Source organism: Lactuca virosa, chromosome 3 (genome assembly GCF_052849685.1).
Source record: "Lactuca virosa cultivar CGN04683 chromosome 3, Lactuca_virosa_CGN04683_v6, whole genome shotgun sequence".
In the NCBI taxonomy this organism is placed as follows: Eukaryota; Viridiplantae; Streptophyta; class Magnoliopsida; order Asterales; family Asteraceae; genus Lactuca; species Lactuca virosa.
The window spans coordinates 373,889,257-373,905,590 of record NC_136428.1 but is presented as its reverse complement, the minus strand read 5'-3'; the positions used below and the strand labels follow the sequence as shown (position 1 = coordinate 373,905,590).

At 34.7% G+C, this 16,334-nt stretch overlaps 2 protein-coding genes across 2 annotated transcripts; one reads left to right on the top strand and one right to left on the bottom strand.

The window, feature by feature from the left end:
* Positions 1–2,468: 2,468 nt before the first annotated feature.
* Positions 2,469–3,584, bottom strand: LOC145164949 (uncharacterized). The gene has a single exon (XM_079083595.1). It carries the CDS (start codon positions 3,582–3,584, stop codon positions 2,469–2,471), a length of 1,116 nt encoding a protein of 371 aa, XP_078939721.1.
* Positions 3,585–4,634: 1,050 nt separating this feature from the next.
* Positions 4,635–11,579, top strand: LOC145167660 (serine/threonine receptor-like kinase NFP). The gene is made up of 2 exons (XM_079086894.1): positions 4,635–5,897; positions 10,704–11,579. Exons 1-2 carry the CDS (start codon positions 4,803–4,805, stop codon positions 11,436–11,438), a joined length of 1,830 nt encoding a protein of 609 aa, XP_078943020.1. The 5' UTR covers positions 4,635–4,802; the 3' UTR covers positions 11,439–11,579.
* Positions 11,580–16,334: the final 4,755 nt, after the last annotated feature.

Below are 16,334 nucleotides of genomic sequence, written 5' to 3'. Positions count from 1 at the left end.
ATGAATCTGTTACCTTAAGCGTAAATTCAATTTGAGAGTTGTAACCAACTTTGAGGAAATGGAAGTAAGCTTATATCTGGAACTATCACAAGGATATGGTTCTAGATCTGGACCTTCTTAGGCCCCAAATATAATAAAGTTGCATCTTTTATTAAGCTCATTCCCTCTCCATGCATAAGAACCTTGTTTGAAGGTTAGTTTTGGTGTTATGGCCATGTGAGGCTACGCATGCACGTAAAGTTTGCAACTTTACGTGATATCTTCACTAGGAGAGTATGGATCTGAAGTTTGAAACCTTAAATCCCACTGAAAAGAACCGAATACGTGAGAACTCGTCGAGTCCCTCTGGTGACTCGGCGAGTCGAGAGGGTTCACGGCCAAGGGTTTACGGCCAAGGGTTTACGGTCAAGGGTTCACGACCAAGGGTTCACGGCCAAGGGTTCACGGTCAGGGGTGTACGGTTGGTGGTTTACGGCCGTGAACATCAAGGAACTTGACGAGTCCCTCGGGTGACTCAGCGAGTCGGTGAGTGAAGCAGGGAACCCGACGAGTGACTGATTGTACTCGACGAGTCAAGGTGAATATGGACTGTTGACCTTGACTATAGACCTTGAGTTTGACCAGGGTTGAACCTGGGGGTATTTATGGGATTATGTTGAGTTATTTACTCATTGATTATAGGCAGTTTGGGAGGAGGAGCGTGGGATATAGCTGACTACAGTTTGCCAGTTCAGCCTGTGAGAGGTGAGTCTTCTCACCATATCAATGGGTCTAAGGCACCAAGGCCGGCCCATTTTATGAGATACGGTTATTGATTGAATGTGCGATATGATAGTATGTTATTTGCATGGAAGACCACGTGGGGGTCCCCGTGGCTTTTGGTATAGGATCTTGGAGGGTTTCCATGGCATCCTAAAATATTTGCTTGTATAGTTTGCATTATGTCTTGTTTGGTAGGAAGACCTTGTGGGGGTTCCCAAGGCAGGAAGACCTTGTGGGGGTTCCCAAGGCAGGAAGACCATGAGGGGATTCCCATGGCATACAAAGACCACGTGGGGGTTCCCGTGGCATTTGGTATTAGACCTGGGAGGGTTTCCAGGGCTTCCTTAATTATCGAATGCATGACTTATGGGATATATGTAACGTATGACTATTTCGATATGTGTTATGTGGTTTGTGTGTGGGATATGCTCTGGGGGACTAACGAAGCATTCACTTACAGTTTGTGGATTTGTTTCAGGTTCATCTGAGTCCAAGGGCAAGGGCAAAGCTTGATGGCACGGCGTGTACTCTCTCTCAGACGACTTTGTGGGACACTCTGATATTTGAAAATAAAGTTGTAATGAATATGGATTTAAAACAATTATTTTGGAAATTCTGGATTTTTGGAAATGTGTTTGGTTAATTAAAAATGAAAATTTTCTTTGGAAAAATTTGGGTCGTTACACGAACATTTTCTAAATTCGGTTTCTTTTATACAACTTTTCGTATGGAGTTGTATCACCAAGGACTCTTGTGTAAACACAATTAATTAGTTTTGTAGAGTGATTTACCGCTTCTCACCATAAGTAGTTTGGAACATGCATTGCCTTCATTATACTTCTTGTCATGTCCATAAGTGTTCGGTTTCTTCGTTCCACAATTCCGTTTTGTTGTGGAGCGTATGGGGCGGTAAGGTGGCGTTTGACTCCGTTTTGATCACAAAAAGAACTAAACTCAAGAGAAGTAAACTGACCTCCTCGATCACTTCTAAACACTTTCAAAGGCTTTCCAATTTCATTCTCCACCAAAGCTTTGAATTTTTTGAAGTGTGTAAACGCATCACTCTTTTCTTTCATGAGATAAATCCACATAAATCGTGAAAAATCATCAATTAGTGTAAAAATATACCGATTTTGACCCTTGGTTGTCGGCGTGATCGGACCGCATAAATCACCGTGAACTAGTTCCAATGGTCGTTTTGCTTTGTATGTTGTTATAGTCTTGCCCACCAAGCAAGACTCACACAATTGATTCTCATGATCAAATTTGGGTAACCCTTTGACTAAACCTTTCTTGGACATCCTTTTCATTGTCTCGAAATTGATGTGCCCAAGTCTTGCATGCCATCGCCACGTATCTTCACTTAGTCTCGAATGATGGCAAATAGGAACTCCAATTTGTAATTTTATTTTATAAAGGTGGTTTGGAGTTCTTTGTACTTTCATTAATAAACAATTATCGGCATCGTGCATGGTCAAGTAGTTGTCTTTCATTCGAATATCACACCCATCTTTGGTTGCTTGTCCGAGACTAATAATATTGTTCTTGAGATCCGGTATGTAGTAAATCTCTATCATCAGCCTTTGTTGACCCCTTTTGCCTTGGAAAAGTACAGCACCTTTTCCCTTGATTTTTACACACTAATTATCTCCGAATTTAACCCTCCCGGTTATACCTTCATCAAGCTTGGAGAAAAATGACCGGTTTCACGTCATGTGATTGTTCGCCCCGTTATCCAAATACCACACGTTGTTATCTTGTGAGTCGTAACGAGAATGTATCACATTTTCCTCGTTTAAAAATATGGTCTCGTGTAAAAATACGGTCTCGTCGATATTATCATATTCAGCAAAATTACTTTCTTGTAATTTTTTAATTCGGTCCGGACATCGAGACGCGTAATGGCCCTCTTTATCACACCGGTAACAAATAATTTTGGAGCGGTCTTTTTTTGGTTTGCGGTTCGGATCAGAATTAGAATTGGACTTCCCACCTTGGGCTTGTATTGAATTATTGGATTTATTTCCGTGTGGGTTGCGATTGGATTTGGGCCCATTTGAACCATTTGATCCACCTGACCCAGATCCGGATCCGTCTCTTTGATTATACCCACCCGATCCACTAGCTCCTTTCCATTTGCCCTTCGTCCCTCTGTGATTCTTCCGATTCGAACTTCCACCATGGTCGAGGAACAGGACCTTCGTCCGATCCCCACCACAGATCTCGTCCTCCCTAATTCGTTCCTCATATGCTTTTAACTGCCCTACTACATCTTCAAATCCAACGGTTTTCAAATCCAACACATTTTCCAAAGAGGTGTCAATATGGATGTACTTTCTCGGTAAGGATTTAAGAAATTTCTTAACCATCTTTGATTCCTCAATCGTTTCACCAAGTGCTGCTGATTGAGACGCAATTCTGGACAGCTTTCCGACAAAGCTATCGATCGATTCTGATTCCGTCATCTTCATTCTGTCAAATTCGGAGGTTAGGGTTTGTAATCTTGCTTCCTTGACCCGGTCGGCCCCAACGTGATGAGCCTTGATTGCATCCCAAAGAGCCTTCGAAGACTCGACTTCTCCGATTTGCATGATTGGGATCGCCTGATACAATAATCCCATTTCCAGGTAATCCTTCTCATCGTTTTTCTCTATTCCTAAGTCGATAATACTCCATGCTTTATGAATTCTTAAAACAACCTTCATACGCAGGGACCAAACTGTGCAATTTGTGGAATTGAGCATGAGACATTGAACTGAGGTCGCTCCAATCTCCTTCTCCCTTACCGGAGCACCGCCTGAAGACCATTCATCTCCTGCCATGTCGACCACCTTGTTCAACAAGTAAGTAAATCGATCTCAAAGCACTATGTCCTTGGCTCTGATACCAATTAAAATCCAGAAAGTATAACACAAACAATTAATCAATCTATCTCTTTGATTAAATGAGAAAATAACTCAAAACTCAATTTGTGAATATAATCTCGTTTACCCTACACGGCTAAACAAGATGTGTGTGTGTGTATATATATATATATATATATATATATATATATATATATATATATATATATATTCTAATCTACCGACTTGTAATTAGATCACAATTAGGAAACTAGGAACCGACTTCAACATATTTTCCTAAAACTAGGTTGCTTTTGCTTATTCTCCAAGTCTTACTCGACTTAGAATTCTAACAAAATATATATATATATATATATATATATATATATATATATATATATATATATATATATATATATATATATATATAAAAGAAAAAAAAAAGAATAAAAAAGTAGACGGATAAAAGAATTAAATGCAGTTGAATCAATAAATTTGCATGCATATGTTTTGGCAAAAGACACTTAAATCAATTCACATGTTCCAATGAAAACAAAATAATAAAGGAATCATACAGGACACAAACTTTAAAACAATTCAAATGCTAATATATTGTGTTCACCGAACCGTTGGAATACATTTAGCAACTTAACCCGCTGAAACCAAAAGAGCAAGGAATGGCATACCGGCGGTACGGTTGCTTCCCGTTTTTTAACCCGCCATCGAGAACAAAATGTCTTTCTGTAATCCAAATTTGAAGTGTTATATATCCATGGATATAGCTCTTAAATAATAATCCCAATCAAATTTCGTATGAATGTTTTCAAAGTTAGGAAAAAAAAACTAGATATTTGTACCATATTATACTTTTTTCTTTTCTGTTTTCTTTTTTTTTCTTTTTTTAATTTTATGATAAAAAAATTTTATAAAAGTAACAATTGTTGCCATTTCTCTGATATTATTTTACGTTTATTGTTTATTATCATGTTTAGTTGTTTTGATTTTCTATCCGTTTGAGCATCCTTCGTATTTGATACATCCTAATCAATTTTTGTCGACTTTAGCATCTTGATTGACAAAGAATTTCTTTTGTGGCAGCCACCAACTTTGATAGTCAACCTAAAACCTGAAAGCCATCCTTCTTTTAAAAGTTAAAACCACACCATCACCAATCCGAAACAAAAAACATCTCAAAAAATGCAAATCACACTCCAAATTTGCTTCCTTTTAATCCTTCACCTCTTCTTCCATATTTCATCTTCCCAATTCCTACCTTCAAATACCACAGGCTATACTTGCAACCTTAGCCAAACTGCATCCTCTTGCCAAACCTATGCCTTCTTTACAGCCATGGGTCCAAACCAACTCGACTTAGCCTCCATAGGCGATCTCTTTTCTGTAAGTCGACCGATGATTGCCAAACCAAGCAACATAACATCTCTAACTTCACCTCTTGTCCCTAATCAATCCCTCTTTATCCCACTTACTTGTACATGTAACTCAGTAAACACCACTACAAACATCTCATATGCTAAAATCAACTACACCATCAAGGGAGGAGACACTTTTTATCTTGTTTCGACAACACTTTTTAACAACCTTACAACCTACCAGTCGGTGGAACTTGTCAATCCTACCTTAGTCCCTATAAACCTCACCATAGGTCAAGATGTAATCTTTCCGATCTTCTGCAAGTGCCCAACAAAAACCCAACTCCAGAATCAAATCAATTATCTCATTTCATATGTGTTTCAGCCATCTGACGACATATCTTCCATCGCTTCAAGATTTGGGTCAACGACAGAATCCATAGTTGAAGTAAATGGCAACCGAACAATTCGCCCTACAGAAACTGTTTTTGTGCCTGTTTCGAAGCTTCCTGAGCTCACACAGCCTGCTCCTACTAATGTATCGAATAGCCAGAGAACGACTGAAAGAACATCAGCAGTCATAGGATTGGGTGTTGGGCTAGGTGTTTGTGGACTAGTCTTGATTTTGATGGGTTCTTTTTTAGCTTATAGAGAATCTGTATGGAAGAAGAGGGTAGGGAGGAAGAAGGATGATGGAGAAAGCAAGAAAAATGAAGCAGGAGTGAGTCTTATGGCTGACGTTTCAGATTGTTTAGATAAGTATAAAGTGTATAGGGTGGAAGAGTTGAATGAAGCCACCGATGGGTTTGATGATAGATGGGTGATCCAAGGGTCTGTGTTTAAAGGTTATATTCATGGGAAACCCTACGCAATAAAAAAGATGAAATGGAATGCTTATGAAGAACTCAAGATCTTGCAAAAGGTGCAACACTTTATCTATCCTGCACTCACTCTCACTCTCACAATTTTCAAGTATTTTTAGTAAATTTTATAGAAAATTAGACATTTTCTTAATACTTGAACACCACTAACGGTTACTCCAAAAAGTCAAAAACTCAATACAATTAATTAATTCACCGTATTTAATAATGTTATAATTAGATGTGTTTTCTGAATTAAATATTGTAATTTGTTGCTTACATAATTTATAAATAGGAAAGCCCAACAAAAAACTTTATGCAAGTAGGGTAATAGACAATGGATTGAAGTATTTAAGAAATAGTATGTTAGCTAATTTCGATGTCTTTTTCTCGTAGTGTGATTAGGTTTATTTTTCTTTTTAAATAATATTAGAAAAAGCTTTTTGTCGTATATAAAAAAATGTCCTCGCTGGAAATGTGTTGTCATTCAACATACCTTTTAATATTTTGACATATTCTTTCATTTTATTTGTAAACAATATTATCATGCTACTATATGTGCCCTCATTCACATAAATTAATGTGAGGATATACAATTACTATTAAACTCACACATACCAAAGAAAATTGGAGAGGAGGAGGGGGTACGAATTGAATTTTCCCTATTACAAAAAGTTAAAAGTTTTCTCATTTTGTTGATTTGGTGGCTTTTCTAGAAAAAAAAATGATGTATTAGTCATTTTTATTAAATAATATATAATGATATACAAGATTAATTCAAAAAAATATTAGCTTGCTTTTTCAGGCTTAAAACAAATGCAATAATTTTTTTTTTGGAAAAGTTTCATTCTAATACTACACGATTCTTTTTTCTCAATATATTATTAAATAACCACGTTAGTTTTGGTTTACCTGTTATCTCGATAAATATTTTTTTTAACGGCAGCTTGACTAGTTAGATGTGAATGTTAATACTTCAATTCATGTTAGTACCAATGATCAAACTATGACATCCCCATTCTCCCAAAAAGTTAAAAGTTTTCTCATAAGCCGTTTTCTAACGTCATAAACTAAGTAAATGTTATATATATATATATATATATATATATATATATGTATATATATATATATATATATATATATATGTAAAAAATGAATATATCTTACAGTAGTATATAAGCTTAGGTAACATAACAACAACATACTATGTCATTTTGTATCATATTTGCAATATAATGGTCCAAAGTGTTTAAACTTCAACTCATAACTTGATTTACTTCTAAGATTTTTTGAAATTTCCCCATTATTTTTTTCTAATTATATTTTCGTTTGCATTATAATAAATATAGCCTAGAAGGTGTTCGACTGGAAGATATAATGTAAGAGGAAGATACTAGTGAAATTCCAAAAAATATAAGAAGTAATTCAAGTTAGGGGTTGAAGTGTCAGAACCTTGAACGATTACAATACAAATATGTTAGAAAACAAAGTAGTATGATAGTTTGGGTACCTAAGCTTATATATTAGTATAAGATATAATCACCTTTCCATATATATATATATATATATATATATATATATATATATATATATATATATATATATATATATATATATATATATATATATCCCGAATGAAGAGCTCTCCTAAGGTAACAAACTTTACACGGCTGGCGAGTAATACCTATGAGAGGATTCATATAGACCTTCTCATAAGGATCAATCACTATTCAACATCACATTCTTGACATCTATTTGGAAAACGTCCACTAAAGAATATACGAAACTGCTATAAGAGTATGAATTGTCCTTATATTTGCAACCGATGCCTAGTGATCCTCATAATCCATACCATACATTAATAAGTATATAATTATTTGTTTTCCAAGTGTGAGTAGAACAAGATCTGATGTATAAGTCTGGTGAAGATCCCTAAGTTACTTAGCCATAACATTATGCCAAAAAGGATCAAAAACAACCTCTCTATTGGACACAGGTTTTGATGGATTATGTATATTGGCTATAAATGAAGCAACAAATATAAATAAGATGAATAAGCAAACTTCTGGAATTTGAAAGACCCACGAGTATTAGTGGGCTTTGGATGTGATGGAAGATCCATAGTCACAACAGGTTGAGGAACTGTTTAAAATGTTAGGTGTAACAGGAGCATTGTATGATGTTGTAGGTGCATCACGAACTGGGTCATTAGATGCGGTATCATCATTAAAAGATGAGAAGTCCGTATATGCGACTTTGTTATGTTATAAGAACGAGTTTGATAGAATTACGAGTATGAGTGGACTAACGAGGCGGTTGAAAATACATAGTCACAAACGTGTTGAGGTACAGTCTAAAAGGTAGGTGCATCAGGAGCAATGTATGATTTTGTAGGTGCATCAAAGACTAGGTCATTCGATGTGGTGTCATCATTGTCAACATCAAAAGGATCGCTAGTCTATATATGTGACTTTGTTATGTTAGACGAATGAGTTGGAATTGAGAAAATGGGATATGCAGCTATATCCTTTATGACCAATACCATATACCAGATAAAACAAATAAGGTTGATTGTGGAACTAACTCATTTCTCTCGACATGCGGCATAGAGCAAAACAAGTACATCCAAAAACTCGTAATGAGGAATAATAGTGTAAGTCATCATATAGCTTCTCGAATGGAGACATCCCTGAGTTATGTGATATAAAGATTTGATTTATCACATAGACAACAGTTATGAGTTTTTCTCCCGACAAACATTAGAAACCTTAGATGATAGTAACAAAAAGTGGGCAGTTTCAACAAGATGTATATGTTTCTCTCTACAACACTTTTTTTTAGGAGTATCTCTACATGACAATTGGTGTATGGAGCCACCAGATGGAATTAAGCGTGTGAAATCATTAGAGGTATACTTCCCCCAAGTCACACTGAAAACATTTAATAAAAGATGGATGTTGTTTCTTGAAAAAAGCTCAAAAATTCTTATAGATTGTCAAGAAATCAAACATACGATTTATCAGATAAACCAAAGTATAATAAGTATAATCATCTATAAACGAAATATAGTAGGTGGATCCTCCCTTTGAAAATTTAGGGGTGAACCCCATACATATTAGAATGCACAAGATAAAAAAATGAGCAAAAGAGCAAGAGACACTTTTATTAAATGGTAAAGCAGAATATTTGGCCATTTTACAACCAATACAATAAGAAATATGACAACGATTCAAATGAACCAAAACACATGTAGATATTAGATACTATAAGGTGTCACTATCACATATCCTAAATGAGGATGTTAAAGATTAAAAAAAAAGATGGGTGACTCAAATGGAAAAAAGACAAATCAATACTAGTAGTAACGACATCATAAACTTTGAGTTGATCAATGGAATACAGTTCTCCTATATTAAGACTGATCCTAATCACTATCTAGGAGCGCAGATCATGTACACAACAAAGATAATTAGAAAAGAAAACCCAATAACCATATTTACACAACTGATTGAATGAAATAGGGTTTATAACAAGCATAGAATAAAATAGACATCAGTAAGTGATATATGATTTTTAAGAACAAGAGCAACACCTTCTACATACGTAGATGTAGCATTGATAGGCATAAACGAAATGGGTGATCCATGAGATAAAGAAACAAAGGATGAAAAATAAAGTGACATATGATTAGATGCATCAAAATCTAAGATCCATAAGGATGAATGAGTACTTAAAGTATTGGATGAGGACAAACCTAAATGATACATCGATGTGGAGATGGTTGCATGTTTATAACTAAGGACTTTTCTGAATTGCTCAAAAACCTGAGGATCCAAGGCAGAGGGTGATGTGGTTGTAGCATGAATATTACTTTCTACTGTAGGTGCAACAACAATAGAATTTGGTAGGCCGGGGTTACATTGTTGAAACCATCCAGATGGTCTGTTTTGTGCTTCTTTGCATTGTTGACTAATAACTGGCACCAAGACTTATAATGGTTCTTTTGTTTTCAGTAAGCACATTCACCAAAATCGACTTTAGGGGCTGATGTATCCTATAGAGCTATTATAATAGGAGCCAAAACAAATAAACACTAGTCGCGATTTTAAACAAATACCAACAATACCACATCAAACAAATATAAAACATAATTAAAAAGAACAAATAGTAATCAAACGAACGAAGAAATACGACGAAAATTACATGAACATTGACGAACAATAATCAATTTTTTCGATGAATACTGTCGAGTCGATGAACAATACCATTTTTTCTTTCAATGAACATTAACAAATCGATTTGCAATCAGAAAATCAAAAAAATAAAAATAAAATTGGATTGGATTGTGTTCTGATACCATGTAAACTGATAACAATTAACGATAAAATGGTTAGGGTTCATTATTGAAAGAAAATAGTGATTTCAAATATAGATAAATAAGATTATAAATAGGAAATGGTATCTAGGGTAAACTTAGCTAAATGGATAAACAAATGGCCAAGTCCAAAATACTTTATTATGCTAATTTTGATCATATATTTTTATTTGGTTAAATTTCAGATGATGTATTTAACAATTTTTCAATAATCTATTTCTTATCGACAAAAATCATTTGAATGGTGCTTTAAAAATGTATTGATTGATTTTATGCCTTTTTGTTGTTTGATAAATATCAAATATGTCTTTTAAATGTTAATTATATGAGTTTATGAGTTTCTCAACTTTCTCTGTATGATGTTTAAAAAATGTCAATTTCTAGTTATATATTTCTATTGAAATAAAGAAAATTAGAATCTACTGATGAAATAACTTCATTTATTTATTATTTAGTAGCTAAAAAATTTATGTTACTTTGTTTTTGTGTGTAGGTAAACCATGGAAATTTGGTGATGTTGGAGGGATTTTGTATAGACTCTGAAGATGCAAACTGTTATCTAGTTTACGAGTATCTTGAAAACGGATCTCTTCATACAAGGTTGCATGAGAGCAATGTAGACATGCTTAACTGGAGAACAAGACTAGGAATCGCAGTTGATGTGGCTAATGGTCTTCAATACATCCATGAACACACTAGACCACGAGTTGTGCACAAGGATGTCAAGAGTAGCAATATTTTGTTGGATGCAAATATGAGAGCCAAGATTGCTAATTTTGGGTTAGCTAAATCAGGATGCAATGCTATAACAATGCATATTGTAGGAACTCAAGGATACATTGCTCCTGAGTACTTATCTGATGGTATCGTATCTACTAAAATGGATGTTTTCTCTTTTGGAATTGTTTTGCTTGAGCTCATTTCTGGAAGAGAGGCTGTCAATGAAGACGGAAAGGCTTTGTGGGTAGAAGTGCATGAAAATTTCAATGGAAAAGAGGATAAACACATACATAACTTGAAAGGGTTTATGGATGATGTACTTTTGAAAGAATTGTGTTCAATTGATAGTGTTATGAATGTTATGTCGATCGCTATAGCTTGCTTACATAGGGATCCTACAAAAAGACCCAGTATGGTGGACATTGTCTATGCATTATGCAAGAGTGATGATTTGTTCTTTGATATCTCTCAAGATGGCTTATCACCACGCCAAGTTCTTGCGAGATAGGATTATCTTTGTAATTATTTTTGGGTATCATAGCTTTGGGAAATTATTGAAATATACGTAAAGTATACTATACAGAGTTAAAACAACCGATTAGCCCCTACACATTGTAATGGTTCATGTTCAAAAGATTCTACTCTTCCATTTGACCTGGGTACGTTCTACAGTGTTTCATTACTTCATATTTGGTTTTGGTTAAAGTGATGGTAGAGGATAATTACATATGTGAATTAAGTAGGAGAACAATTGTGTTGGATGCGTGAATTTTCTACTGTAATAAAAGTATAAAATGTAACATTCCATTAGAGTATTAAAAAAATGTTAAAACTTAAAATATTTAATGATATTTTAATTGAATGTCGCCTAAATTATAATTTTATTAGTAATATGCTAAGAAGATAATTTACTAAAATCATAATTCTTTTATTTTTATTAAAATAAAAAGTAACAAAAATGACTGATAATTAATTATTATTATTATTTGTTACGGTGTGGCCAAAAATTCATCAATTTGTATCATATTAGTGCACTCTAGTCTCTCTTACACATCAATAACCATTTTAAACTTTTGTTTTTTACAATAAAATAAAAATAAAATAAGTATCTTAATTATTTTGAATTAACTAACATTCATTAGAATACTTACATAAATATAATAACTTATAATTTGATTAGAGGATCCCTTTGATTAATTAATAATTACTGAATATACATTTATATACTTTTGAACAATAATGGTCAAATTATATATCTATACATACCATTTAACTGTATCCATAAGCGATGACAGATTATTACACATATTTGTATCCATAAGCGATGGGATCCGATCAATATTATTGCAATATTTACATTTATACATGTTGCTAACCTAAGAGAAAGAACTTAGCCTAATAAATCCAAAATACACATTACAACTCCAACTATTCTTGTTAAAAATAAAGTCGTTGCTACAAGCCTATATCTCCATAATCACTGCAATATGTTGGAATTGCCCTTTCAATACAACCCACTGCACACACAACTAAAAAAACAAGAGATAGTGTAGTCCTTATATTGTGTAATTCTAAATAAAAGAAACATAAAAGATACACGAAAATGTTTCATAACAGATGGAGAACTATGGAATCTTATTATCAGAAAAGGACTGGAAAACATTACAGGAAAATACGACTCCTACCAAGCTTTATATCTAAACTGACCAACAAAAAATGAATAGATAACAACCCATTCTTGGGTTTATGCAACCCATGATCACATGACTCTAACCCTATCAATAAAGAAAAAATGTGACTAAACTACCCTTCATACTTTCAGATTACTCCAACATTCACCCCTAATATGAATGTTGGCTAATTCTTTGCACCTGCAACTCATCAAGCTTCACCTTACCAATTGATTTCTTTATAGAAATATGGTATCTATAAATTCATGATCTTGAACCAAGATAGACTCTTGGTGTTTGTCTCTTCGTGATTCAGGGCATTCGTAGGCATAATGATCATATTCATTGCAATTGAAACACTTAATCTTACTCTTATCGCAACCCCCCAAAGATCCTTGTCCACCTTCATAATAATTGTGTGTTTCACCTCCTCGATGTCCTCCTCTGCTGCCACCCCATCTACGACCTCTTCCTCGTTACCTAGAAGAGTTATCATTAGAATCATGACCCTTTTGCATCGATCTCGAGTCATCACCTTGTTCACCTCTTTGCTTTGACCTTTCCAGCCATTCTTCATGCATGTGAAGGAGTTGTTGCTACTCATTATTTCGTGTCCCTTAAATATTTCTTCATGCGTTTTTAATCTCCCAATGACTTTTTTGACGGTCATAGTTCCAAATCTCCAAATTGTTCGATATTGAAGCAATTTGTTGAAATTTTGTTGGGACAGATCTACGTTATTTCTTGACAAAATATTCTTCTACAACCTTATCACCTAAGGCTCGTATGGTGCTCATTACATTTTTCACTTTCATGGTGAAGTCGTCTATCATTTCAATCTCCTTCATGTTCAACACTTCCAATTCAGCCTTTAATGTTTGCACTTTTGCAGTCCAAACTCTGTCTACACCTATATATATATATTGTCTTGAGAGTTTCCCAAGAATCTTTTGTTGTTTCCTTCTCTGTAACGACATATCTACAGGTAGCCCTTGGTAGATAGCGGGAAGTATTATCTTGTCTTTACGAGATTCAACAACTTCTCGAGGATTCTTCAGATCAACAACATCCCACACACCTTGGGTCTGCATAGACATTCCCACCTTAATAGCCAATGTTGTGTAATTGGTTTTTGGATAGTAGTGGATACTAAAGTGTAATCTGACCATCTTTGTTGGTTTTGTTGCTCCTTTATTTCTCACGGGGTTGATGATTGGGCAATCACCAGGCTGTTCTGATACCAAGTGTTGGAATTGCCCCTTCAATACAACTCACTACACACACAACTGAAAACAAAAACAACTAGTGCAACCCTTATGTTGTGTAATTTAAACTAAAATGAAACATAAAAGATATAGGAAGAGGTATCATAATAGATGGAGAACTATGAAATATTATTATTAGAAAAAAACTTGAAAACATTTCAGTTGAAAATACGAATCCTACCTAGCGTTATATCTAAACTGCCAAACAAAATAGGAAAAGATAACAACCCATTCCCGGGTTTATACAACCTTTGATCACATGACTTTAACCTTATCAATAAAGAAAAACAAAGTAACTAAACTACCCTTTATAATTTTAGATTACTCCAACATAATAATCGCCAAATCCAATGCTTTCCTCGTATATGTCTTCACTTCAGATCATCGATGACCTAACTGACCTATTTCATATAATTACATGTTAAAAGGTGCATATCCCACCACTTTAAAATTCTCTTTCAAAGTGCAGTTGCATGATCGTAATTGATGAGACTATGGCTCATTGATTCCACTTTTTTTTTATAGTATCCTTGACATATGTTGTTGGTAATTTAGTGTCACCGGTTCATTTTATGTAATGAGATTTATACATGTTTCAAAGGGGGTTATATCTTAGTTTTAATACAAAGTTGGAGGTGAAGAGTACACACTTGTATTAATCTAGATTGATTCCAAGGGGCAGCACCCTTTGGCCGGTAGTGCTACCACTTTGGCTAAGGCATATAACCAAGTGTATAATGGAAAGTTTAGATACTTGGGTGTTCGACATATCATGAACAGAGAATTAATCATGAATGGTGTAGTCTCGGTTGAGTTTGTGAGAACGCAACAGAACTTGGCAGATCATTTAACTAAAAGTCTGGCAAGAGACTTAGTGCACAAGTCTGTTATCGGGATGGATTAAAAGTCCATTTAATTCTATAATGGTGAGACACCGAATTCCATTCTAATACTATGTTAGAAGCTGAATTCAATGTGGAAAGCTCGTGCTTGTAGATTGGAACACATAATGAATCATCCCAGATATGTGTTTGGTACTACAATAGGTAAGGTTGAAGTTTAACTTCTTAATAATTCCTTTGAAAAAGTGTATTGTAGGTACATGAGATAAAGGAATTACCTATATGATTGTGAAGTGTAGCTGCGCTTCAAAAAGTTATGGACTTGGCCTTTATACAATCATGGGATGATTAGGACACACGGCTTAATAATAGTGTTGGGTTGTTTAGACTAGTTGGGAATTGTAAACATGTATGTATTTTATCTTGAAATATTCAAATGGGTTACGGGTTCAATCCTTAGGACACCCTAATTCTTGTATATTTGAAATGTGTAAAATACTAATATGAAAATTCAATCGGTTCGACATTTTCATTTACATTCAAGAGTTGGTGTGTTTAACTGCTTTTGTAATGGGAGGATTGTTGGTGATTTTAGTGTCGCCGGTTCATTTTATGTAATGGGATTTATATATGTGTTCAAAGTGGATTATATATTAGTTTTAATACAAGGTTGGAGGGGCAGAGTGCACACTAGTATTAATCTATATTGATCCCAGTGCCACCAAAAAAGCGGGGGTTAAGGAGGTTGTGCCCCCTTGCGAGGTTCCAAAGGGAAATGCCCCTTGGCGGGTGTCCGGTTAGCGGGTTAGAAAAAATGCAAATTTACTAGAAAAACCTTAATAGAAATTGTTGAATTTTTTAGGGTTTCACTGTAAATTTGTGTGTTTATCCAACCCTTAACTTGTAACATCGTGATTTTTCACCCAAAATTTTTCATTGTTAAAACATTTATTTAATAGAATATGTTAGTGGAAATCTTATTTTAAATTACTTGAAAACATCACCAATGTTACTTTTATTATCAAAAAGCAACATTTATCAAAATTATAATTCATAAACCAATCCAAAACAAGTTATCAAAAACAAGTGTTATGAAAACTCAACGACATGTCCAAATGGTATCAATACTAAGACATACACTTGGAATATAACTACGCAAAAGCCCCAAATCTTCACCAGGCCATCATACCATGCTACATGTACCAATGCTAGGTAAAACAACCACAATCAAAGAAACAAGTGTCAGCAAATGCTAAGTGAGCCAACTATAAGTACAATGTTAGGAAAATACACATATCATATCATCACATACATCTCATGCATCACATACCACACATACATCACGTGCATCCCACACACCAAATACATCACATACATCGCATTTTCTTTATTAGAGTATCATTAGGGTCTACCGTTTTTATTTATCTTTTAGTATTAGATAACTAATAATTATTCCTATCCCTGGGTCCACCACTAACCCGCAAGGAAGATTGCCCACACATGGTTCCATCACTAACCTGTAAGGAAGACTCCCCACACATAGGTCCATCACTAACCCGTAAGGTAGACACCCCGCACGTATGTCCATCACTAACCTGAAGGCAAAACCCGTTCACTACTAAATGAC